Here is a 26,653-nt window from a genome sequence, read left to right as displayed (position 1 = left end):
ACATCCGTCTCCCTACCAATTTAATATAATTTAGAGTCAAGGTTTTCTCGTGTAGATAAGCATTCTAGCCAGTCTGACTCATTTGTACCAAGGAACAGACAGTCATTGTTCTAACTCTTGACCACATTCACAGACATTATATTCTGTACTGGGATCAAGAAAGAAAACTCATACATTTACAGCAACATAATAGTATTCTGATTAGTACATATACAGTAACATAATAGTATTCGGATTAGTACATATACAGTAACATAATAGTATTCTGATTAGTCAGTCCTGATTGTAATGTATACATAGTCATCATTGATAAAAATTCCCTTAACAACAGTCTAATTTGTTACAGAATTGGAATGACCCAAACTGTATAATATATGGTCAGTAAGCTATAGACCTACACTACACTACTGACAGTAACAGAGAAAATGGCATCATACTGAATAATGGGATTTTATTTTCTTGACACAGATTAAGTCTAGTCCTGGCCTAGAAAGCAGTTTCAATGGATATTCTCTATTGAGCTCACTATTTAGTCCATTTGGAAAAGGGTTAATCTGGTCCTGGAAACTGGCTCAATCTTTATTTTTTATAATTGTATTACATTATTAGATATTAGATTCCCTGGAACATTGGCCAGACAACAACCAACATATTTTTTGCATTTTTTATGTATCACAATTTCATTGTTTTCACAGGGGAAAGCTCCCTAGCACTCTGATTTGTGATTTGGCTTTGGGCGTAAAAAATATTTCAGACAGTCTGGGAAACCAGCCAAATAGGTTTAAACCTTGCTTACATGACAGATCGTTGTTAGAGTTCAAATGTATGCAGATGATACAGTGATATATGTGCATGCAAAGAGCAAACAACAAGCTGCACAAGAACTCACTACTGTAATGGTCCAGATTACAAAGTGGCTCAGTGACTCGTGTTTGCATCTCAATGTGAAAAAAACTGTTTGCATGTTCTTCACAAAGAGGGCAACAGATGCTACTGAGCCAGATGTCTATGTGTCAGGGGAGAAGCTCCAGGTGGTATCCGATTTTAAGTACCTTGGCATCATACTTGATTCCAACCTCTCTTTTAAAAAGCATGTGAAAAAGGTAATTCAAATAACTAAATTCAACCTAGCTAATTTCCGATTTATACGAAATTGTTTGACTACAGAGGTAGCAAAACTGTACTTCAACTCTAGGATACTCCCCCACTTAACATACTGCTTGACTAGTTGGGCCCAAGCTTGCTGTACAACATTAAAACCTATTCAGTCTGTCTACAAACAGGCTCTCAAAGTGCTTGATAGGAAGCCCAATAGCCATCATCATTGTCACATCCTTAGAAAGCATGAGATCTTGAGTTGGGAAAATCTTGTGCAATACACCAACGCATGTCTTGTATTCAAGATCCTTAATGGCCTGGCTCCCCCTCCACTCAATATTTTTGTTAAACAGAAAACCCAGACATATGGCAGCAGATCCACAAGGTCTGCCATGAGAGGTGACTGTATAGTTCCCCTAAGGAAAAGCACCTTTAGTAAATCTGCATTCTCTGTGAGAGCTTCCCATGTCTGGAATACACTGCCATCAGACACACATAACTGCACCACATATCACACTTTCACAAAATGCTTGAAGACATGGCTAAAGGTCAATCAGATTTGTGAACATGGTCCCTAGCTGTGTGTTGCCGCTTTCCATGTTGTCTGTTGTCTGTAGCTTGTGAGGTGTGGAAACACTTTGTTGCTTTTATGAATTTTGTCTTGCTGCTTTTTGCTCTATGTTGCTCTGTCTGTATGCTACGTCTTGCTTGTCCTATGTTGCTATGTCTTGCTTGTTCTATGTTGCTATTGTCTATATTGTAATTGTTTTTAATAACCTGCCCAGGGACTGCGGTTGAAAATTAGCCGGCTGGCTAAAACCGGCACTTTTACTGAAACGTTGATTAATGCGCACTGTCCCTGTAAAAATAAAAATAAACTCAAACTCAAAACTCAACTCAGGAGATGCTGAATCAGGGGACTGAACAGCAGGACAAATAACATAAGCAGAGAGGAGGACCTGTTATATGTTGATTTACCTGGAGAGAGAAGATTGAAACAACTTGTTCAGACCTGTCCATCACTCTGCAGTTTCATCAATTTGGTATGCTTTCCTTGCACAATAAGTATCTTGAATGAACTGCATTCTAACCTCTGTGTCTTACCGATAGGTGCTTGTTTGCCCTGGATCTCATGGAATTTTTGAGTTTCATCAACCTGATATGCTAAGGGAGAAAAAATGTAGTAGTTAGAAATCCCAAACATTACTTATATTATTAACCAAGTTCTTCATAAGTATACCCAGAGAGGGCGATCTGTTGCCACCATGGCTCAGGTATGTTACCTTCCACTGTAAGATGAACCGTGCTAACCGGCAGGCCGTGGGAATCCAACACGGTATATGTCCCACAGTCGTCTATCTTCAACCCTTTGAGGACCACAAACCCTTCGACCTCCTTAAGACGACCACTGTTGACCTCCTCTTCACCCCTCATCCACAGGACCGTCATCTCTGTGCTGTTCCTCCCCTGGAAGACCACTTTCATGGCCTGGGGAGTGTGGAGCTTCAGGTCCAGGGTTTCACCCACCCTCAAGGACTCCTCGGACGTGTGTTCTGGAGAGAATTACAGAAGAAATGAGGTAAGAGATCGTGAGGAAAGTGGAATGCTGGACCAATCTGAAAAGGTCACTTCTGCACTTTTCAGGTGGTCTAAATGAGGTGCAGAGCCATAAAGTTAACTTCTGATCACTTTCACCTGGCCTTATAGCCCCGCCTTGTAGTAAAGATAGTTCTACACTTACCATGGACTGAGAGCTGGACACTCTGGATGAACACCCGTCTCTTATTATGTGCCCTGTCAACCACCATGAAGCTCTCGTAAAGCCCCACATCCCCAAACTGCACGTCACGCAAGATCAGAGAGCAGTCTCCCCCCCACAGCTTTTCCTCAGGTACCTCCACCCGCCCCTCAAACTCGGTTGCCTGCCACCGTTGCGCCCCCATCTGTTCAAACACTGTCTCATCAGGTGTCTGCCACTGGACATGGCAAACTGGGATTTTGTCAAACTGGGACTTCCACTTGCAGGGAAGGATGGCTTGGCTTCCCACATTGCAAGAGATGGAGACAGGAATGGAATGCAGGGGGGAGGAGGCTGTAGGAGAGAGTTGGAACCAATGATTGGCAAAAAAAACCTACAAATCCATGATTTTCCAATGTTCATGTTCTAATTAAGCAATTAGAACATGAACACAGGGTGTGGTATTTGGCCAATATACTATGGCTAAGGGCTGTTCTTATGCATGACTCAACGCGGAGTGTCTGGATACAGCCCTTCACCATTGGGGCGGCAGGGTAGCCTAGTGGTTAGAGCGTTGGACTAGTAACTGAAAGGTTGCAAGTTCAAATCCCCAAGCTGACAAGGTACAATCTGTCGTTCTGCCCCTGAACAGGCAGTTAACCCACTGTTCCTAGGCCGTAATAGAAAATAAGAATTTGTTCTTAACTGACTTGCCTAGTAAAATAAAATGGTATATTGGCAATATACCACCAACCCCAAGGTGCCTTATTGCTATTATGAACTGGTTACCAATGTAATTAGAGCAGTAGAATTACATGTTATCATACCCATGGTATATGTTCTGATGTACCACGGCTTTCAGCCAATCAGTATTCAGGGCTTGAACCATCCAGTTTAATTGTGGATAGAGTTAATTTATACTCACCAACATAGCCGACAATCCACAGACAATGTATGAAATGTCTAAAAAAAGAAAAGGAAGAAGAAGCGGGATAAGAGGAAAGCATATATGTGTGTGTATATATATATATGCTATTGATGCAAAGCATAATGTCCCTCGCTACATATTCGTCAGACCCACTGGCTCCAGGTCATCTATAAGTCTTTGCGAGGTAAAGCTCCGCCTTATCTCAGCTCACTGGTCACGATAACAACACCCACCCGTAGCACGCACTCCAGCAGGTATATCTCACTGGTCATCCCCAAAGCCAACACCCCCTTTGGCCGCCTTTCCTTCCTGTTCTGCTGCCAATGACTGGAACGAATTGCAAAAATCACAGATTTTTGTTTCCCTCACCAACTTTAAACATCAGCTATCTGAGCAGCTAACCGATCGCTGCAGCTGTACATAGCCCACCTGTAAATAGCCCACCCAACCTACCTACCTCATCCCGATATTGTTTTATTTACTTTTCTGCTCTTTTGCACACCAGTTTTTCTACTTGCACATCATCATCTGCTCATCTATCACTCCAGTGTTAATTTGCTAAATTGTAATTACTCCACTACTATGGCCTATTTTTTGCCTTACCTCCTCACGCCATTTGCACACACTGTATATAAACTTGTTTTTTTCCATTATGTTATTGACTGTACGCTTGTTTATTCCATGAGTAACTCTGTGTTGTTTATGTCGCACTGCTTTGCTTTATCTTGGCCAGGTCGCAGTTGTAAATGAGAACTTGTTCTCAACTAGCTAATCTGGTTAAATAATGGTGAAATAAAAAATTGAATGTAAAAACTGTTGTCAAACCAAAGTCATAATTAGAGAAAAATAATACAATTTGTTTTACTTTCATATACAGCAAAATGATCTCAAATAATGTAAAAGTTTTAAACAACATCACTAGCATATCTGACACTAATTGATATTATTGCTTTAAAATATAAAGATTTTGTCAACGGCAATAAATCAGTTTCGTTTCTCCAAACCAGTTAGGTTTCTAAATATAAAGATTTTGTCAACGGCAATAGATCAGTTTCGTTTCTCCAAACCAGTTAGGTTTCTAACTATAAAGATTTTGACAACGGCAATAGATCAGTTTCGTTTCTCCAAACCAGTTAGGTTTCTATTGAGTTTATTTAAAGCGGCTGGCTGTGTGCCCTTCTCTGAAAACGTAATTTTATAATATTGCGGTCCTAATGCACGCCATGCATCTAATTTAGTAAACAAACTTGTCCATACATGATGTCATCCACCAAGAAATGCGTACATCTATCTACTCGTTTAAATTAGTTGCCCGATGTGAGCGCTTAGCCTAGTGATGCACAGTGAATACAATAGGAAACAAGCATTTTATCTGGGCAGATACAACAAAAAATCTCTATTTGACTCTAAGAACTGTTTAAATAATTTGCTAATTAAAATAAATACATGTGTGTCGCTTACCGGTCCCTGTCTATGCCATACATTTTCATTGTAAATGGAAATGCGAGTAGGTTGACTCCTCGAACTTGCAACAAACTGCCAGTAGGCTGTGTCCTAGAAAGTTGTGATGGAGCAGTGGCAGCAAGCAAAGTAGTACAAGTCTCTGGAGCGTCAGCTGAGTTACCAGAAACGAAATCTGGAGGGGGAGTCCTGCCTACTAATTAGAGATTAATTTCATTTTAAGGACGAGGAACTTCGCAGCAAACAACCAGCCACACACTGCAAGCTACATTGTCTCAAAATCGCAGCTCAGCTTCTGCACAACAAATGTGGTGGTCTCTCTCAGGTCCATAAGTACCGCAGTCATTCAGGAAAGATGTACCTGTTTTGAGTCTGTTAATGAATAATATACGAGAAATGAGATCAAGTTGAGACTCTGGACAAGGCGGATAAAGTATAATAAAATACCGTTTATTCAATGCGTAATGATGTCCAGCTCTTATGGAACTTTCGGAAAAAGAGACACCGAAACATGATATGAAGTCCCTTAAATACATTGAAATGACGTAGGTAAATTCTGGTAGTCCTAGTTTCTGGTAGGTTGCTTGTAGGTGATAGACAGTCCCCTCCAGCCTGGTGTCCGTATCCCGTTGGTTCTTGACAGAGTTCTTTGTCTTTGTAGCCCATCCCAAAGGAGGTCGGGTGTTTTAGGGATTCCAATATATATGTGCAGTATATGTGTTATCTCAATCAGCCACTCAAACAGGGTTGTACCAGTGCGATTAGTATCTACACAAGGAACAGGGGGAGGGTAGGGTTATGACACAGTGTGCTAGCCACATTTACATTACATTTAAGTCATTTGGCAGACGCTCTTATCCAGAGCGACTTACAAATTGGACACAATTGCATGGTTAGGCCACAGACAGACAACAGTCAGTAAATGCGTTATTACATGCGTTTAATATGTTTATTACAAGTCCCACATTTTTAGCCCCAAAATATATATCATTGAGTTAATAAAGCCGCATACAAACATGGTCTCTTTTTTGTTTTCCTGGGTAAGGCAGCTCCAAAATGCAGGTGTTTCAGCATAGCTCAGCGCTTTCTGTGGTGGTGGGGAAAGCCAGCAGAAAATATGGAGTGTTTCACTAAATCACCGCGAAGTCTAAGGGGAGACCTCGAAAATTCTAGCCCTTTAGGTGCTGCCATGGAGTTACATTAGAAGTGCCCATCTAAAGAGGCTCAAGGTTATTGACCAAAGAAAATATTATGTCAAATCACATTATAGGTACTGATCATGTCAACATTGGACTGATCATGTCAACATCACCCTTTCAAAATCTTAGCAGTCATTATCATGAATCAAGTCGACAATCGACTGGCAAATCCTTTTCAATCCTTGTTATATGTAGAGAAATAATTTAGAGAAATTATAAATAAAACGTATCGGTGTTCATCGGCTATTGGACATAAACATTTCACAAGTTGGAAATCACAAATTCAACAATTCGTGGTTTGAAAGGAAGTAAGCACAGCACAACAAGGTGTGTCAAAAAATGTCTTGTATGCCTCTGCGTAAATTATGTAATATGCCAGGGAAATATATATATATACTACAGCTAAAAAAGTAATACTAAGTGTATGTTGTGTAGTAAGCTGTTAGTAGCCCATGTGCCTCATGCTAATCATTTGGTCCCCGTTCCCCTCTTAATTTCACCTACTGTTCTGACTTGGCACATGTAGCCTATAGCCTGTTTTAGAGAAATGTAATAATCAATATATTGTAAGAGCTTTCATTGTCTGTGTCCCGGCCGTCTTCCTGGAATGAATAAGTGGACCAAAGCACAGGGTGGTGAGCGTACATATTCCTTTAAAACATTTTTTTTAATGACGCCAACAAATGAAGAAACAACTGTGAAGCTAATAGGGCTTTAGTGCCACAAACAAAGTTAACTACCCACACTGCAAGGATGGAAAAAGGGCTACTGAAGTATGATTCCCAATCAGAGACAACGATAGACAGCTGTCCCTGATTAAGAACCATACCCGGCCAAAACATAGAAATAAAGAAACATAGAAAACAAAACATAGAATGCCCACCCCACATCACACCCTGACCTAACCAAATAGAGTAATAAAATGTCTCTCTACGGTCAGGGCGTGACAGTCTGCTTATTTGCCCCCATTATTTATCCTATGGTTATGATTTGGTGTACAGGGAGCATACTGTAAGTACAGCCCATGTTCTGAATTCTGTCATTGTACATTTCAAAAGTGCTGAACAAATAGTTATATTGACAACGTCCGTCCTAGCTCACTCATTAATGTCTTAATCGAAATTACGGATTGCCTCTTCTCCGCTCGTCGTTCCCTTATGCCATAGATTGTACATCTCAATTGACAGTAGAAACCACATTTGTTTAAACAAGTCAGCCATAATAGCTATGTTTAAAAAAAAGGCTGAATGAACTGTTTCGCTGCCAGAGAAGGCTCCGTTGATAGCCAGGTGTGTCAGTGGTAAGGTGTTGGTACTGCTGTTGGTACAGCTTTATGTAGGCCCTAACAGTTTGTGGGAACTGTTTGTCACTGTTATAGTGCAGTTAATGTATTGTTTAGTGTTGTGTTGTGTAGTGGCTTTGCTGGCTTGCATAATCGTGTTAACCCGCTAATCGCATTATGGAACGAATATTCAAAACAGTAGCCTACTGCCTTGTCCGCATTGCTGTGCTTATAGTGCGAAGAAATAATAGTTTATCAACATTTTAAGCTAGGCATTCTGATCTGTTGCATGAGCCTTATTGCTTCAGATATTTTTGGGGATGTAGCATAGGCCTACTGGTTGTATGAATTCAGGATCTATCGTCCCACAACTGTCCCAGAGTCTGTTTTGAATATAGGCTATTGCTTTCTCACACAGAACGACAAACTGACTAATAGAATATACACTTCCTAAAACTGGGGTGCAACTCCTAATATTGGTTAACATATCAGACAATGCTTGGTCTGCTTTTTAGGTTGGTTTTGTTTCCTGTTTATCATTAGGGGCCAGGTAAAGAGTAAGCACTTCTCCATAATCAGTGGTTGACTGTCAGGGTACAAAGGCTACTCGTCATCAATTCTGTTCAAGGTTTCTGTTTCTGCTCAGCTCTCCTCCCACAGCTCTCTGAGCTCTGGGCTGGGCAGCAGTGTGTGGTAACCATGGTGTGGTTTGTGTTCCAGACGCAGAAGTGGCAGAGAGGGAGGTGGTGTGATGTTGGACACTCCTGGCCTGTGTTGTCCCCAGTCTCGGCCTTGTTTGGCGCCCTCTGTGTCTTTGGACTCTGTTTCCAGTCAGATGAGCTTGCTGCAAATCCTTGGCTTGCTGCCCTAGATTTACAAAGGCTACGTTTATAGAGGAAAGTTTGAACTTCTTTTTAATCAATGCAAAAAAACAAAGCATTGTTTTATACATATACTGTATATATAAAACTAACACACAGTAGTTTAATGTGAATAAACCATTTATTAATGCATTTTCAAATCACTAAGCATATCTTCATGTAGATTACTGAAAGAGACACCAACAAACTAGCAGGCTAATTGTTCATATACAGTGCCTCCGGGAAAGTATTCAGACCCTTTGACTTTTTCCACATTTTGTTAGGTTACAGCCTTATTCTAAAATGTATTAAATTAAAAGAAATCCCAAATTGTAAGTCAATAATTGGAATTAAATATCATAAGAGTACCACTAGGTGGCAGTGTAGTATATTGTTGCTGTATTGATGCTGTGACTACAGCTTTTCATTAGTGAAGACATTCAGCGTCGTCCAAACTAACATTTTGGAGTTATATGTACATAGAAAGCACTCTTTTCCCAAAACAACTGGTTGAAAATGGTTAGATGTGGTTAGATGAGGTGGGTCACTGGAAATAAAGTACAATGTAACTAAACAATGCACACTTATTTCAAGTCATTGTATTACCTTATAACACATCCATATTAGTAGCCTATCAGGTAAAGGCTACATTTACACTGCAAAAATCTCAAGCAATCGTATGCTAATCCTATGACTATAACAAATTAACCTTGTTACTTAGTTGATTTAGAATTGTATTAATCTGATGTTACATCTCTTCATTTTCTGATCATACTGAGTATGATTAAGGCAAACCTATTTCCTTATCTATCAAACATTGTCTGCCTTGATTACAACACTTCCTTAAGCAGCAGACCATAAGGACGGATGGAGTTCTCCACAATAGCTCTCTCTTGAACAGGAGATGATCCCTCAGGCACATAAACCAGCCAGTAACTCTCTCTCCGACACTGTTGCCTTTTCTGGGGGTTGATCCTATTCTGTAGCACCACCTTGTAGGTTTTGTTATCTACTTTGGACGTAAACCTCTTGGAGAACTTCTCAGCTACGTTAATGTCCGGTGTTGAGTACACTCCTCTTCCGACAGTAGCACCATCTCCATCTCTCCTGATGATCCCCTGGGATCCGTCCATAGCAGGTCCGTGGTAGGACACTGGCCAGGCCTCGTCTCCGGTCCCCAACCATCCATCTCCATCCCTGTATTTGTTCAACACCTTCAGGGCAATGCGGTTCCAGCCACAGGGTCGGACGTACTGCTCCTTTCCCCGAGTAAAAACTGTTTCACCATCCTTAACATTTGTAAAGTCGTAGTCATACCGAGAATCAAGGAACTCATTCACGTTCACAGAAACAGTGGTTTGTGGAATGGATGCGGCGGATGGGGCATCAGGTAAAGCTAAGGCACATTTTAAAGACAATGTCCCCAAACTTGGGTACTCCAACTCTAGAAGGCCCTCTTGTACGTAGAACTCCTTTAGTGCGACCACATTGACAAAGTCCTGTGGGGTTAGTGAAAGTGTTCCCGCGGTGGCTGATTCCACGTTGCAACCTGAGACAGCAGACAGAGCCTCCAAGATGAGATTTACGTTTGGCATGGTGAGAGTTAGAAATCTCGAAAACATTTACGGTAAGAAGACTTCACAGAGAGCAGAAAAATCCTTCCTGTGTGTGATCCGACACGAAGGCTTCTGCTCTTGTAATTTCACCTATACATAGACTGTGCTGTGAAATGTAATTCTTACTTTCACTTTCTGTTGCAGTGACTGGATAAACAAGATGGTGTACGGTAAAAGTACACTGATTGTACATAACATTAGGAACACCTTCTTAATAATGACTTGCATCCACTTTTGCCCTCAGAACAGCCTCAATTCTTTGAGACGTGGAATCTACAAGGTGTCGGTAGCCTTCCACTGGGATGCTGGCCCATGTTGACCCCAATGCTTCCCACAGTAGCTTTCAACTGGATTCACCTGGTCAGTCTATGGTGAACAAATCTTGATCATCCCCATTATTGTTATGGTTGAATGGAAGCAGCATAAGACTTGTAAATAGTTTACTTAAAGGGACATTACAAAATAAAAGTTTCTCTTTTGCAAATCTGCAGTTGTTACATAAATGTTTTTGACTTTAAGTAATTATATATACCCATTGCTTCTTGAACAATATAACTTATAAAAACTTCATGAGCTTAGTTGAACTGTCTTACCCGATCAAAACCCCAATTATAACCCCAATCATAATCTTGTTTTTATATTCTCAAAACATTGTAGTCAATATCCGCGCTTATTCACCCAAGATCATTACAACATGATGAAATCTATCATTTTGATCTCATGGATGGTCAGTCCTTGCATCAATAGCGCTGTCTATGAATTTGAGAGTGGTTCTATTTCTTCAGCCCCATTGGTCAGCTATTTACCAAAACAATGGCGGGATAACCCATTTGTTATTGTTTGAACTGCAGATTGCCTCTATGAATTGTTTCCTCTTTCAGGTACAACAACATATTTGTGTCTCAAGGTAAAAGTACTTCTGTTAGTCATAATCGTTAGGACTAAAACTTGTCCAACTGTAATTCTATGCCTGAGAGGTTTGGATGGCATGAAGTCAATATCTAATCACTAACACTGACATATATATATATACATATACATATATATATATACATATATATATATATATATATATACATATATATATATATACATATATATACATATACATATATATACATATACATATATATATATATATTTCATAAGGAAGTGAGTCTGCACGATGCCAGTAAAGCACACTGCTAAGGCTTAGGGAGTGCCAGGATTGGCCAAGGGAGATGTTATCTATGCAACAGTGGCCAAATTTGTTCATTCAGGCGTATGGTGCATCTGCTGACATTGTTCTTTAAATATCCGTTCTTGATGGAACTAAGATTGTATTTTGATTTGTGCATGTATGAGTGTTTCTGTAAATGTTGAAAAAGGTAACGTAATAATTGTTTTTTTTTGTCCAAAGAATCTCAATATAATTGTTTTAAGCCAACAGGATATAGAATTAGTTGGATAAAAGAATAGTATCTTGCGTATCTTGAAAGACTCAAATACATTTATAATAGGATTAAAGAGAAACCTTTGTAAAATGTACTCATACTGTAATACAAAGAGGTAGAAAACAAACTGTTTTGTAAAGGAGTCAATCAGTCAAATCAATGTGTTATTCTCTCCAAACCCTGGAATGCTGGTCTAGCAGTGACCACAGTGGAATAGATGACGTGATGCTGGTCTCCCTGTACCTTCAATCTTTCCCTCCAGTTCTGCCGACCCAGAGATGCATACTGAATCTCAGTGTCTTCCACATGAGAAGGGCTCTGAGACACACACGGAAACATACAAATATTTAAATTAACATTTTAGCAAAGTTTTAAATGAGTGATATTCATTTGTACTCACTTCTTCCCCATCACTTCGTGTGATATCAGACCCTATAACACAAAATATTTTAAAAATTACTTGTTTTCAATGATAGCAATACTTGTTGGGAGAATGCACACATTTTACACAAACCCTATTAGATGGACCTTTCTGTCAGCAAACAATTAGACTGTGTTCTTTACCTAGATTTGACAAGCACCTAGTCTGGAGTTCAGTTCCTTCCTGCTTGTGTCCTGTCACTATAGGGAATACAGTAATTATGTCACATTTGTAAAAATAATAATAATAATAATTTATTACAAACAATATAATTTAGAGGATTTTTAAAAACCTGTACGGAATTTCTTTCTTCTTTTTCTCAGTCTTCCTTTCAGCAAATTGCACAGCAGACCAGCCAGAAGCACCATGAGGCATAGTCCAATGACAGCTATTATCGTCACAACTAATAGACAAAAACATGAAGCACTATTTGATTTGTGAAAATGTCACCTGTTAACAGGATGAAAGCCCAGTTCATGACCTCTGAAGCGAGCACACAGCATGGAGGGTCGCTAACAGTAAACACAAAGTTGGGTGGGTGGCATATTACAACACATAAATGTTCAGGGCCTTCGAAAAGTATTCAGATCCCTTTACTTTTTTCCACATTTTGTTAATGTTACAGCCTTATTTTAAAATTGATTAAATAAAAAAAATCCACAGCAATCTACACACCCCATAATAACAAACAGGTGTTGAAATGTTTGCTAATTTATAAAAAATACAAAACAGATACATTATTTACATAAGTATTCGGACCCTTTGCTCAGAGACTTGAAATTCAGCTCAGGTGCGTCCTGTTTCCATTGATCATCATTGAGATGTTTCTACAACTTGATTGGAGTCCACCTGTGGTAAATCCAATTGATTCGACACGATTTGGAAAGGCCCCCACCTGTCTGTATAAGGTCCCACAGTTGACAGTGCATGTCAGAACAAAAACCACGCCATGAGGTCGAAGGAATTGTCCATAGAGGGGCCTCCCGAGTGATGCAGCGATCTAAGGCACTGCATTGCTAGAGGTGTCACTACGGACTCGGGTTCGATCGCAGGCTGTATTGCAACCGTCTGTGATCGGGAGTCCCATAGATCGGAGCACAATTGGCCCAGCGTCATCCGGGTTAGGGGAATGTTTGGCTGGGGGGGCTTTACTTGGCTCATCGCGCTCTAGCGACTCCTTGTAGTGGGTGCCTGCAGGCTGACCTCAGTCGTTAGTTGAACGGTGTTTCTTCCCGACACATTGGTGCGGCTGGCTTCCGGGTTAAGCGAGCGGGTGTTAAGAGGCACGTTTTGATTGGTCATGTTTCAGAGGGCACATGACTCGACCGTTGCCTCCCGAGGTTTGTGTCTGAACTTTCGTTGGACAACCTACCATTTATAGGGCGTGTCTCCCTGTTCTCTCTCCCAACAACATCTGAAAATAGGTGAAGAATATTAGTCATGGAATTTACTTTTACAACTCACAGTTAAAACCCTGGACTTTGGTGTAATTTTCATACTTTCAAGAACTGCAAAGTGTTGCTTTGTGTTACCTGTTTGCATAAGAGCAGTGGTACTCTGGATGTTGAGATGATCTGGGTTTGCAAAAAAAAAGTTATGCATGACATTTTAAGTTAAGGGAATGGTATTGTAGTGGCCTCTGAAGCTTCCCCAAAGCTTTCTCTTACTGGTTTTCCCAGCAAGTGTTAAAGAGGATTTTTGAGCCTGATCTTTTTATTAAATGCTTTATGATACTGTCAAAGGAAAATACATGGACAGTTAAATAGATACAGTGTGGCTATAAGGGAAAAACAGGAGAAAAAAATGCTATTTGGAAAGCTCTACCTGTCAACACCTTTACTTTGGCTGCCTTTTCTCCATTACACAGGTACTCTCCAGAGTCCCCTGGCTGCAGATTGAGGATCTGCAGGGAACCATCTTCATCACAGGAAAACCTTTTCTGGGGGTCCTTTCTCTCCTTTTTCACGGTCCCATTCTTGAACAGAGTCAAGATGGGTTCTCGTTTCGCATGACTATCTTTCCTGAAGAACCATCTCCGCTTGGCTTTGCTAGATACTATACAGGGAAGCAATAGGGCTCGTCCAGCAGAAACCGCAAAGTTTTTGCCTGTGGGAAGATATTTGTATTAAATATTGGTAACAAGATGTGAAAATGTCTTTGACACTGATAGTAATATGCTCATTAGATGAACAAAATAGACTATGTTTCTGCTCCCACTTGACAAAGCAATGTTCAACCTCGATATAGAATCAAAGATACCAATTGTGACCCATTTTAAATACCTGGGCATTGATGTTTCAATTAAAAATGTTTAGAAGAACTACAAAGTCACAACTGCAATTACAGCAGATCACGACAGATGGTTTAATCTAACATTAACTTTATCAGGTCGAATTTTGATAGTCAAAATGAATGTCTTGCCTAGACTCAATTTATTGTTAGCACACTTTGTTAGTACTGAGATAAGATTCAAAATTCAGTCTTACATATTATATGGAAAAAGAAACGGCCCAGAAATCAAATATATACACTCCAGAAACCCAAGGTTTTTGGGGGTCTAGCTTTACCCAACTTAAAGTTATATACTTTGATGAATGATGAAGGGTTATTATCCTTTCATGACCTAAAAAATATGTATAATTTAACTGATTCGTCATTTATTTGTATTTTACATTCTTTGCCGTTAAGAACCACTATGCGCACTTATGGAGCCTTTCCATCCACTCACTGAGTTTGTATGTAACCAGAACACAAGTGGAGGTTTTGTATTCAATCTATATATAAAAAACTACTAGAAGTCCCCCATAAACCAATGGGAATAGTTACAATATGGAATACAGACCTTAAAGACTACAAACAAAATACAGATTGGAAAAGAGTCTGGAACAATATCTGTTAAAACGGCCAGTTTCAGTCGGCTGATTCTAGCCATCCCTTCTGGATAGTTCCGGTCGGCAGCTTAGACTCCCATTCAGAGGACCCCCACTTTTGTTAGTGTTTTATTGGTCAAGGTCATGCCAAATACCTAAGTTGTGTGGACTTTTTGTGTAAAAGTACCATGTGTTCAGCTTGTTTGTTGGCTCACGCTAGCACTACCGTTAGCATATTGTATTGGAATGCATAATAATTTTAGCATGATTGCTAGCGATTATCCGTTTATTAGCATTCTTAATTTTTGGTGCTAGGCTATTTTCAATTCTATATATATCACTCATTCATGCTCATTGTATTTATATTATGTATACATTTCAACATTACTGTAATGTTTGAGCACATTTGCCTGAGTTTCATGTGTACAAGTCCAATAGGTTGTTTAGTCTATTGCCAAGTGACTAGGCCTTATGCCTGCTGTAGTATATAGCCCTTGCTGTTATATAATTACCTGTGTTAGCTTATACAGCCATGTCATATTATAGCAGTGTTATAGCCTAAGTTCTTTCTCTGCTTTCCTTTCAGAACCATAGTTTAATGTCAGTTCTCACTGGACATGATTCTCAATTATCTGAACCATGAGTGGTCAGATGTGTGATTTTTACTCAACCTGTATGGCCTTAAACCAGCACCTAAGGTTTCTTATTAAATTCATGGTCCTTCGATTCTCTATAAACCTACCCCTATTTTTCAATATCCCATGTCCTCCCAAAATTTGAATCATCACCTGATACACTACAAATCCATTCACAGATTTCATTTGACTCCGCGGAAACGCTGCCAATTTCAACTTGCTCCTATTCCAAATGGTCTGTTGTGTTCTCCAATAAATATTGGAACCTACATGCACATGATTTGGGACTACCCCAGTGTGAAGACCTTTTGGTGGTCACAGTTGATGCGAGCAGGCCTTTCTAATTGACCTGGCCCGGGTATCCTGGAAGGATAGTGACCTCATCCCATCAGTAGAGAATGCCTGGTTGTAAAAGTAATTTCCTCATCATCTTAAATACACATGCCCCTTTCAAAAAATGTATAACTAGGAAGAGAACAAGGGAAAAAGGCTTGCTTTTTCCCTTGGTTCAATCTAGACCTGACTGCCCTCAACCAGCACAAAAACATTCTGTGGTGTAATGCACCAGCATCGAATAGTCCCCGCGATATGCAACTTTTCAGGGAAGTCAGGAGCCAATACACACAGTCAGTTAGGAAAGCAAAGGCTAGCTTTTTCAAACAGAAATTTGCATCATGTAGCTCTGAAGCCAAAAGGTTCTGGGACATGGTAAAGTCCATGGAGAATAAGAGCACCTCCTCCCAGCTGCCCATTGCACTGAGGCTAGGAAACACTGTCACCACTGATAAATCCACGATAATCGAGAATTTCAATAAGCATTTCTTTACAACTGGCCATGCTTTTCCCCATGGCTACCCCAACCCCGGTCAAACACTCCGCACCCCCCGCGACTACTTGCCCAAGCCTCCCCAGCTTCTCCTTCACCCAAATCCAGATAGCAGATGTTCTGAAAGAGCTGCAAAACCTAGACTCGTACAAATCAGCTGGGCTAGACAATCTGGACCCTCTCTTTCAAAAATGATCCGCCGCCATTGTTGCAACGGCTATTACTAGTCTGTTAAACCTCTCTTTCGTATCGTCTGAGATTCCTAAAGATTGGAAAGCTGCGTGGTCATCCCCCTTTTCAAAGGGGGTGACACTCTAGACCCAAACTGTTACAGACCTATATCCATCCTGCTCGGTCTTTCTAAAGTCTTCGAAAGCCACGTAAACAAACAGATCACTAGCCATTTCGAATCCCACCGTACCTTCTCCACTGTGCAATCTGGTTTCCGAGCTGGTCACGGGTGCACCTCAGCCACGCTCAAGGTACTAAACAATATCAAAACCGCCATCGATAAAAGACAGTACTGTGCAGCCGTATTCATCAACCTACCCAAGGCTTTCGACAATCACGTATTCTTATCGGCAGACAACACAGCCTAGGTTTCTCAAATGACTGCCTCGCCTGGTTCACCAACTACTTCTCAGATAGAGTTCAGTGTGTCAAATCGGAGGGCCTGTTGTCCAGACATCTCAGTCTCTATGGGGGTACCACAGGGTTCAATTCTCGGGCCGACTCTTTTCTCTGTATATATCAATGATGTCGCTCTTGCTGCGGGTGATTCCTTGATCCACCTCTATGCAGACGACACCATTCTGTATACATCTGGCCCTTCTTTGGACACTGTGTTAACTAACCTCCAAACGAGCTTCAATGCCATACAACTCTCCTTCCGTGGCCTCCAACTGCTCTTAAATGCAAGTAAAACTAAATGCATGCTCTTCAACCGATCGCTGCCCGCACCCGCCCGCCTGACTAGCATCACTACTCTGGACGGTTCTGACTTAGAATATGTGGACAACTACAAATACCTAGGTGTCTGGCTAGACTGTAAACTCTCCTTCCAGACTCATATTAAGCATCTCCAATCCAAAATTAAATCTAGAATCGGCTTCCTATTTCGCAACAAAGCCTCTTTCACTCACGCTGCCAAACATACCCTCATAAAACTGACTATCCTACTGATCCTCGACTTTGGCGATGTAATTTACAAAATAGCCTCTAACACTCTATTCAGCAAACTGGATGCAGTCTATCACAGTGCCATCCGTTTTGTCACCAAAGCCCCATATACCACCCACCACTGAGACCTGTATGCTTTCATTGGCTGGCCCTCGCTACACATTCGTCGCCAGACCCACTGGCTCCAGGTCATCTATAAGTCTTTGCGAGGTAAAGCTCCGCCTTATCTCAGCTCACCATAACAACACCAACCTGTAGCACGCGCTCCAGCAGGTATATCTCACTGGTCATCCCCAAAGCCAACACCTCCTTTGGCTGCCTTTCCTTATAGTTCTCTGCTGCCAATGACTGGAACGAATTGCAAAAATCGCTGAAGTTGGAGACTTATATCTCCCTCACTAACTTTAAGCATCAGCTATCTGAGCAGCTTACCGATCGCTGCAGCTGTACACAGCCCATCTGTAAATAGCCCATCCAACTACCTACCTCATCCCAATATTGTTTTTATTTACTTTTGCTTTTTATTTTTGCTCTTTTGCACACCAGTATTTCTACTTGCATATCATCATCTGCACATCTATCACTCCAGTCTAATTTGCTCAATTGTAATTACTTCGCCTGGCTAGGGCCTATTTATTGCCTTACAGCCTTACTCCATTTGCACACATTGTATATAGATTTTTCTATTGTGTTATTGACTGTACTTTTGTTTATCCCACGTGTAACTCTGTGTTGTTGTTTTTGTCTCACTGCTTTGCTTTATCTTGGCCAGGTTGCAGTTGTAAATGAGAACTTGTTCTCAACTGGCTACCTGGTTAAATGAAGGTGAAATAAAATTTAAAAAATGAAATGTTGCTATTCCCTATCTCCCCAAACGATTATTTTCGAACGATGAATCTTCACTGACTCGAGTCACAGTACCCCAGAAACGAGTGTTTGTCTGGACTGACTGCGGCCAAAATAATATTAGTGACCAGATGGAAGCCTTCACATAAGCTCAGCATAACTCAATGGGTACACAACGTCCTTGATGTTCTTTCACTAGAGCTCCTCACAGTTCGAATGAACAGCGACAAGGAAACAACCTTAGATACAGTACATTCAATAGAGCAGTTGATAAGGTCAAACGCTCATTGTGAGTTAATGTAATGCAATCATGTTTGAATTTATCCATTGTATTTTGAATATCTGTATAGAATATTGATGTATGCAGGCTGATTCTATTCATGTGTGCCTTGGTCCCACAAACAACTTTACAAACATAAGATGAGTTACCCATGATGTTTTGTTTTATGCATAGATACAGTGTGTCCACATCATGAGCCCGTAAGGGGAGGGAGGGAGAATAGGAATGGGTCGCACCTACTAAGAAAGGGGAGGGAGAGGGGAGATGGGACTAACAGGACAAATAATGCTTATTTTATTTGTTTTCGACGGCTTTTAATTTCTTAATATATATACACTTTGTGAATATTAATTCCTGTCTGTGATCTGAACCCCTCGCAAAAAATATATACAAATAAATAATACAAGTTGGTCACAAAAATAAGTGTGTTTCAGCTAATTTTCTTAAAAATAGATTACTTATTTTCTTCTATCACTCCAATGACAGAGCAGTTTCACTGGTGGTTGACCACTTGAAATGGATCATTGGTTGAAACATTCTTCATCGCCCAGTCAGTGGTACATTTTCAGCTCACATCATCAAGGACAGCAACCAATATATTTATAGAACTTTTTTTTATTTTTTATTCTAGAGTGGTGGTCAGACAAGTGTTACATTTCACACTGTACCTGTCACTCATACCTTTCAGGACCTCCACGTCTGCCACTAGCTGGTCGTTGCAGTGGTAGTCCCCAGAGTCGGATGGCTCCAGCTCTTTAATAACCAGAGATCCATCAGGCTGGAGGTCATATTTCTGTTGGTTCGTGTAAGTAACCGACTGGCCTTGTTTGGTGACTATGATCCTGTTGACCTGGTGTCGCCACTGTAAGTCAACAGTGCCACTGCAGGCCAGGTACAGGCGATGCTCCTCAGGCACTGAGACTCTTCTCACTGAGTGAAGAAATAACAAGTGTGAAGTAGGTTTACACTAACTAGAATAAACTGGACAAACTGATATTGTGGGAAATATATACATACATTTCTGAGCATGTCTGCTTTGTGTCACAGCTAATTTAATCCAAGAAAAAATGTGGGGTAGTGTGTTGGATCAGGAGTGTTTTCTGAGAGCCTGACTTGTCCCAAGCCTATGGAATCATCTGAGTGCAGTCTACTACATTGGCTGTATGTAGAAGAATATAACTGTTTGTCTACCATTGCATGCAAGGCTGTGTTTCACTCATATCTTCCTGAGTCCATTTCTTCCTGCTTCCTGTGTGATCCACTATTCCTCTTTATCTAATGGGAACATGGCATATCCTTAGAGTGGAAATAAAATTAGCCCACTTTAAGGAAGCTAACGTGTGGGGGGGTTTTCAAGGCAAAACCATTAAAACAAACACTAGTATTAATGATGTTATTGTTTGGAAAATGTTACTGTCAATGTGTTGACAAAATGGATTGAATTTCAAATGGATTCAATTGAGATTGTTGTCCCTTGCCTACACACAAAACCCCATAATGTCAAAGTGGAATCGTGTTTTTCGGAAATGTTAAAAACAAATACAAAATTTAAAGCTGAAATGTCTTGAGTCAATAAGTATTCAACCCCTTTGTTATGGCAAGCATAAATAAGTTCAGGAGTAAACATTTGCTTAACAAGTCCCATAAAAAGTTGCATGGACTCACTCTGTGTGCAATAATAGTATTTAACATGATTTTTGAATGACTAACTCATCTCTGTACCCCACACATAATTATCTGTAAGGTCCCTCAGCCGAGCAGTGCATTTCAAACACATTCAACCACAAAGACCAGGGAGGTTTTCCAATACCTCACAAAGAAGGGCACCTATGATTGGGTGACTGGAGTCTTTGACGGGGTTGTAGTGGAGTGGGTCAAAATTTTCAAGCTCCATGGTGTTTACATCACCAACAAACTATCATGGTCCAAACACACCAAGACAGTTGTGAAGCAGGCAAGACAACACCTTTTCCCCCTCAGGAGACTGAAAAGATTTGGCATGGGTCCCCAGATCCTCAAAAAGTTCTATAGCTGCACCATCGAGAGCATCCTTACCAGTTGCATCACCGCCTGGTATGGCAACTGCTCGGCATCTGACCAAAAGGCACTACATAGGGTAGTGCGTACAGCCCTGCCATCCAGGACCTATATGCTAGGCGGTGTCAGAGGAAAGCCCAAACAACTGTCAAAGACTCCAGTCACCCAAGCCAAAGCATGTTCTCTGCTACCACAAGGCAAGCGGTACCGGAGCGCCAAGTCTAGGTCCAAAAGGCTCCTTAACAGGTTCTACCCCCAAGCCATAAGACTACTGAACGATTTTTCAAATGGCCACCTGGACTATTTACATTGACCCCCCCCCCCCCTTGTTTTTACACTGCTGCTACTCACTGTTTATTATCTATGCATAGTCACTTTACCCCTACCTACATGTACAAATTACCTGGACTAACCTGTACCCCCGCACATTGACTGTGTACTGGTATCCCCTGTATATTGCCTCGTTATTCTTATTTTATTGTGTTACTTTTTATTTTTTTACTTTATTTAGTAAATATTTTCTTAACTCTATTTCTTGAACTGGATTGTTGGTTAATGGGCTTGTAAGTAAGCATTTCACAGACAGGTCTACAACTGTTGTATTCGGCACGTGAAAAATAATATTTGATTTGACCTATTGGTAGATAAAAAAATGATTTGATGCTTATTAATTACACTTTGGATGGTGTATCAATAAACCCAGTCACTACAAAGATACAGGTGACCTTCCTATCTGTTGCCCTAAGAGGAAGGAAACGGCTTAGGGATTTCCCCATTAGCCAATGGTGACTTTAAAACAGTTACAGAGTTTAATGGCTGTGTTAGGAGAAAACTGAGGATGGAAACCTCCCTCTGCAACTGGATCCTGGACTTCCTGACGGGGTGCCCCCAGGTGGTAAGGGTAGGTAACAACACATACGCCACGCTGATCCTCAACACAGGGGCCCCTCAGGGGTGCGTGCTCAGTCCCGTTCTGTACTCCCTGTGTCACGTTCTGACCTTTATTTCCTTTGTTTTGTCATTGTTTAGTATGGTCAGGGCGTGAGTTGGGGTGGGCAGTCTATGTTTGTTTTTCTACGATTTGGGTATTTCTATGTTTCGGCCTAGTATGGTTCTCAATCAGAGGCAGGTGTCATTAGTTGTCTCTGATTGAGAATCATACTTAGGTAGCCTGGGTTTCACTGTTTGTTTGTGGGTGATTGTTCCTGTCTCTGTGTTTGCACTAGATAGGGCTGTTTCGGTTTTCCACGTTTTGTTAGTTTGTTCATGTGGAGTTGCTTTATTAAAGAACCATGAATAGAAACCATGCTGCATTTTGGTCCGCCTCTCCATCAACTCAAGAAAACCGTTACAGAATCACCCACCACAATAGGACCAAGCGGCGTGGTAACGGGCAGCAGCAGGAGCAGCGAAATAAAGACTTCTGGACTTGGGAAGAAATCCTAGACGGGAGAGGACCCTGGGCGGGAGAGGACACCAGGGGAGTGTCGCCGCCCCAAGGTGCAGCAGGAGAAGCAGCAGCAGGAGCAGCGCGAGGAGGAATGGACATGGGAGGACGAATTGGACGGAAAAGGACCCTGGTCACAGCCTGGTGAATATCGCCGCCCAAAGAAGAGCTGGAGGTGGTGAAGGAAGAGAGGCGCTGGTATGAGGAGGCAGCATGGCGGCGTGGATGAAAGCCCGAGAGTCAGCCCCAAACATTTCTTGGGGGGGTCAACACAGGAAGTGTGGCGAAGCCAGGTAGGAGACCTGCGCCAACTTCCTGTGCTTACCGGGGGGCGAGAGAGACCGGGCAGGCACCGTGTTATGCGGTGGAGCGCACAGTGTCCCCAGTGCGGGTGCATAGCCCGGTGCGGTACACACCAGCTCCGCATATCGGCCGGGCTAGAGTGAGCATCGAGCCAAGTGCCATGAAGCCGGCTCTACGCATCTGGTCCCCAGTGCGTCTCCTTGGGCCGGCTTACATGGCACCAGCCTTGCGCACGGTGTCCCCGGTTCGCCTGCATAGCCCAGTGCAGGCTATTCCACCTCGCCGCACTGGCAGGGCGACCGGGAGCATTCAACCGGGTAAGGTTGGGCAGGCTCGGTGCTCAAGAGCTCCAGTGCGCCTGCACGGTCCGGTCTATCCGGTACCACCTCCACGCACCAGCCCTCGGGTGGCAGCCCCCCGCACCAGGCTGTCTCTCCGTCTCATCCCTACAGGTGCTCCCGCCTGTCCAGTGCTGCCGGAGCCTTCCTCCTCTCCGGCGCTGCCAGAGTCTCCCGCCTGTCCAGCGCTGCTAGAGCCTTCCTCCTCTCCAGCGCTGCCGGAGCCTTCCTCCTCTCCAGCTCTGCTGGAGTCTCCCACCTGTTCGGCGCTGCCAGAGCTCCCGCCCCCCAGCCCAGAGACGCTAGAGCCCCTCACTCCAGAGGCGCCAGAGCTACTCAGTCCAGCGCTGCCAGAGCCTTCCTCTCCAGCGTTGCCGGAGCTTCCCGTCTGCCCAGCGCCATCTGAGCTACCCGTCTGCCCACCGCCATCTGAGCTACCCGTCTGCCCAGCGCCGCCTGAGCCGCCCGTCTGCCCAGTGCCGCCAGTGCCGCCAGTCTGCAAGGAGCCGCCAGTGCCGCCAGTCTGCAAGGAGCCGCCAGTGCTGCCAGTCTGCAAGGAGCCGTCAGTGCCGCCAGTCTGCTAGGAGCCGCCAGTGCCGCCAGTCAGCCAGGAGCCGCCAGTCAGCCAGGATCCGCCAGTGCCGCCAGTCAGCCAGGATCCGCCAGTGCCGCCAGTCAGCCAGGATCCGCCAGGATCTGCCAGTGCCGCCAGTCAGCCAGGATCTGCCAGTGCCGCCAGTCAGCCAGGATCTGCCAGTGCCCCTCAGCCCAGAGGCGCCAGAGCCCCTCAGCCCAGGTCCCGAGCTGCCCCTCTGTCCCGAGCTGCCCCTCTATCCCGAGCTGCCCCTCTATCCCGAGCTGCCCCTCTGCTTCCGCCCCTCTGTCCCGAGCTTCCGCCCCTCTGTCCAGAGCTTCCGCCCCTCTGTCCAGAGCTTCCGCCCCTCTGTTCAGAGCTTCCGCCCCTTGGTCCAGAGCCTCCGTCCCTCTGTCCCGAGCTGCCCCTCTGTCCAGTGGGGTCATTTAGAAGAGTCACCATGGTTAGGAAGCCACGGGGGCGGACAATAAGGTGGACTAAGACGATGGTGAAGTGGGGTCCGCGTCCCGCGCCAGAGCCGCCGCCGCAGACAGACGCCCACCCAAACCCTCCCCTATAGTCTAAGGTTTTGCGGCCGGAGTCCGCACCTTTGGGGGGGGGGTACTGTCACGTTCTGACCTTTATTTCCTTTGTTTTGTCATTATTTAGTATGGTCAGGGCGTGAGTTGGGGTGGGCAGTCTGTTTGTTTTTCTATGTTTCGGCCTAGTATGGTTCTCAATCAAAGGCAGGTGTCATTAGTTATCTCTGATTGAGAATCATACTTAGGTAGCCTGGGTTTCACTGTGTGTTTGTGGGTGATTGTTCCTGTCTCTGTGTTTGCACCAGATAGGGCTGTTTCGGTTTTCCATGTTTTGTTGTTTTGTTAGTTTGTTCACGTGGAGTTGCTTTATTAAAGAACCATGAATAGAAACCACGCTGCATTTTGGTCCGCCTCTCCATGAACTCAAGAAAACTGGTACACCCTGTTCACTCATGATTGCATGACCAGGCTGACTGCACACCATCATTAAGTTTGCAGATGACACAACAGTGTCAACAACAGCCTGATCACCGACAACGACGAGACAGCATATAGGGAGGAGGTCAGAGACCTGGCCATGTGGTGCCAGGACAACAACCTCTCCCTCAACGTGATCAAGACAAAGGAGATGGTTGTGGAATACAGGAAAAAGAGGACCGAGCACGCCCCCATTCTCATCGACAGGGCTGTAGTGGAGCGGGTCGAGAGCTTCAAGTTCCTTGGTGTCCACATCACCAAAAAAATAACACGGTCCAAGCACACCAAGACAGTCGTGAAGAGGGCACGACAACACCTATTCCCCCTCAGGAGACTGAAAAGATTTGGCATGGGTCCTCAGTTCCTCAAAACGTTCTACAGCTGCACCATCGAAAGCAAGCTGACTGGTTGCATCACTGCCTGGTATGGAAAATGCTTGGCCTCTGACCGCAAGGCACAACGTACGGCTCAGTACATCACTGGGGCCAAGCTTCCTGCCAACCTCTATAACAGGCGGTGTCAGAGAAAGGCCCTACAAATTGTCAAAAAGCCACCCTAGACATAGACTGTTCTCTCTGCTACCGCATGGTAAGCTGTACCGGAGCGCCAGGTCCAAAAGGCTTCTAAACATCTTCTACCCCCAAGCCATAAGACTCCTGAACATCTAATCAAATGGCTACCCAGACTATTTGCATTGTCCCCCCTCCTTTTACACCGCTGCTACGCTCTGTTGTTATCATCTATACATAGTCACTTTAATAACTCTACTTACATGTGCATATTACCTTGACTAACCGGTGCCCCTGCACATTGACTCTGTACCGGTATCACCCTGTATATAGTCTCGCTATTGTTATTTTACTGCTACTCTTTAATTACTTGTTACTTTCATTTCTTATTCTTATTTTTTTAACTGCATTGTTGGTTAGGGGCTTGAAAGTAAACATTTCACTGTAAGGTCTACACCTGTTGTATTCGGCACATTTGACTAATACAATTGTATTTTATTTCCTCTGTTCTAGACATTATTATGAGCTGTCCTCCCCTCCACTGAATTCAATGCAACGCATTACTGAGTACCACTCTCCATATTTTCAAGAATAGTGGTGGCTGCATCCTGTTATGGGTATGCTTGTAAGGATAAAAAAGAAACGGAATGGAGATAAGCACAGGCAAAATCCTACAGGAAAACCTGGTTCAGTCTGCTTTCCACTAGACATTGGGAGATGAATTCACCTTTCAGCAGGACAATAACCTAAAACACAAGGCTAAAGCTACACTGGAGTTGCTTACCAAAAAAGACAGTCAAGTGGACAGTTTTTGACTTAAATCTACTTGAAAATATATGGCAAGACCTGAAAATGGTTGTCTTGCAATGATCAACAACCAATTTGACAGAGCTTGAAGAATTTTTAAAATAATAATGGGCAAATGTTGCACAATCCAGGGGTGGAAAGCTCTTAGGGACTTAACCAGAAAGACACAGCTGTGATCGCTGCCAAAGGTGCTTCTACAAAGTATTGACTCAGGGGTGTAAATATTTATGTAAGTGAGATATTTCTGTATATCACTTTCTATACATTGCCATAAAAAAAGTTTTCACTTTGTCATTATTGGGTATTGTGTGTAGACGGTTGAGAAAAATACAATTGAATCAATTTGTTATTCAGGTGGTAGCACAACAAATATGGAATAAGTCAATGGTATGAATACTTTCCGAAGACTCTGTACATGAAGTAGAATCTCAAATCAATATAGGAAATAAAGTTAAATAGAAATTGCTCATAATTATTCTAATACACTGTGTTTCCCAGTGTATACTCCCTCTTTTTATGTTTTGTTCATTTTGTCTTGGATAGAAAGAAAGTATGGTCGGTGTAGTACTCAATCAATGCAAAGAACAAAGAACTAAATGTTCACTGTACCTGTACCTGTTGCACTAGAGGTGAGGGGAATCATTAGAAAAAACAACAAAGGCTTGAAATAGCTCCACATCTTTCACCAAAACTCTTAACACTGCAGAGTTAAACAGTATACGTGATAGTAACCCCTTCTTCCCTTTTCCTGTTCCCTGTTTAAACCAGACCAAGACCGCGTGAGTCTGTGTGGTCATGACTAAGACATTGACATTATGGTGACTAATGGGCAGCATCATACCATAGACTCAACATTATGATAACATTTGATAGTGGATATCCAAACTGTTTCATTATGCTTCAATGAGAGGACATTGACACGTCTTTTCACATAAGCCTGTTATATA

The 26,653-nt window shown here is 42.6% G+C and overlaps 2 protein-coding genes and 1 long non-coding RNA gene across 5 annotated transcripts in view; 1 reads left to right on the top strand and 2 right to left on the bottom strand.

The window, feature by feature from the left end:
* The window catches only part of LOC135549956 (uncharacterized), a 7,011-nt gene extending 1,274 nt beyond the window's left edge, over nucleotides 1-5,737 (bottom strand). The window contains exons 1-6 of the mRNA XM_064980362.1: nucleotides 5,226-5,737; nucleotides 3,762-3,799; nucleotides 2,840-3,190; nucleotides 2,382-2,651; nucleotides 2,203-2,262; nucleotides 1-2,076 (exon numbers count right to left, since the gene is read on the bottom strand). The exon at nucleotides 1-2,076 is cut by the window's left edge and continues 1,274 nt beyond it. Coding sequence (XP_064836434.1) covers nucleotides 1,991-2,076; nucleotides 2,203-2,262; nucleotides 2,382-2,651; nucleotides 2,840-3,190; nucleotides 3,762-3,799; nucleotides 5,226-5,254 — 834 coding nt within the window. The 5' untranslated portion in view covers nucleotides 5,255-5,737 and the 3' untranslated portion in view covers nucleotides 1-1,990. The remainder of the gene's footprint in view (nucleotides 2,077-2,202; nucleotides 2,263-2,381; nucleotides 2,652-2,839; nucleotides 3,191-3,761; nucleotides 3,800-5,225) is intronic.
* LOC135549957 (uncharacterized) lies at nucleotides 2,590-9,072 on the top strand. The gene is made up of 2 exons (XR_010457046.1): nucleotides 2,590-2,677; nucleotides 8,427-9,072. It is a non-coding gene; the product is annotated as an uncharacterized LOC135549957 (long non-coding RNA).
* On the bottom strand, nucleotides 8,690-26,449 carry LOC135549954 (uncharacterized). Of its 3 annotated transcripts, none has more exons than XM_064980359.1 (9): nucleotides 26,316-26,449; nucleotides 19,354-19,602; nucleotides 13,861-14,142; nucleotides 13,569-13,610; nucleotides 13,409-13,450; nucleotides 12,329-12,439; nucleotides 12,180-12,236; nucleotides 12,016-12,047; nucleotides 8,690-11,933 (listed from the first exon to the last, which is right to left on the bottom strand). In XM_064980359.1, the coding sequence occupies exons 1-9, from the start codon at nucleotides 26,383-26,385 to the stop codon at nucleotides 11,772-11,774; spliced, it is 1,047 nt and encodes a 348-aa protein (XP_064836431.1). In that variant the 5' UTR covers nucleotides 26,386-26,449; the 3' UTR covers nucleotides 8,690-11,771. The 3 variants fall into 3 exon arrangements, with proteins under 3 accessions (XP_064836431.1, XP_064836433.1, XP_064836432.1); XM_064980361.1 differs by having other exon boundaries at nucleotides 12,335-12,439; XM_064980360.1 differs by having other exon boundaries at nucleotides 26,322-26,449.
* Between the last annotated feature and the right edge of the window lie 204 nt (nucleotides 26,450-26,653).

This window comes from Oncorhynchus masou, chromosome 12 (assembly GCF_036934945.1).
Source record: "Oncorhynchus masou masou isolate Uvic2021 chromosome 12, UVic_Omas_1.1, whole genome shotgun sequence".
In the NCBI taxonomy this organism is placed as follows: Eukaryota; Metazoa; Chordata; class Actinopteri; order Salmoniformes; family Salmonidae; genus Oncorhynchus; species Oncorhynchus masou.
Note: the sequence above shows the minus strand (reverse complement) of the source record. Positions and strands in the feature narration are given on the sequence as shown.

Bases quoted from the DNA above. Each gene is read 5' to 3' on its own strand.
- LOC135549954 (XM_064980359.1), bottom strand. From the start codon at position 26,385: ATGTGGAGCTATTTCAAGCCTTTGTTGTTTTTTCTAATGATTCCCCTC. The intron at 14,143-19,353 runs GTATGAGTGACA...ATCTTCCCACAG, and splicing joins AGACGTGGAGGTCCTGAAAG to GCAAAAACTTTGCGGTTTCT. The intron at 12,237-12,328 runs GTTTTTAAAAAT...TATTCCCTATAG, and splicing joins AAGAAAGAAATTCCGTACAG to TGACAGGACACAAGCAGGAA.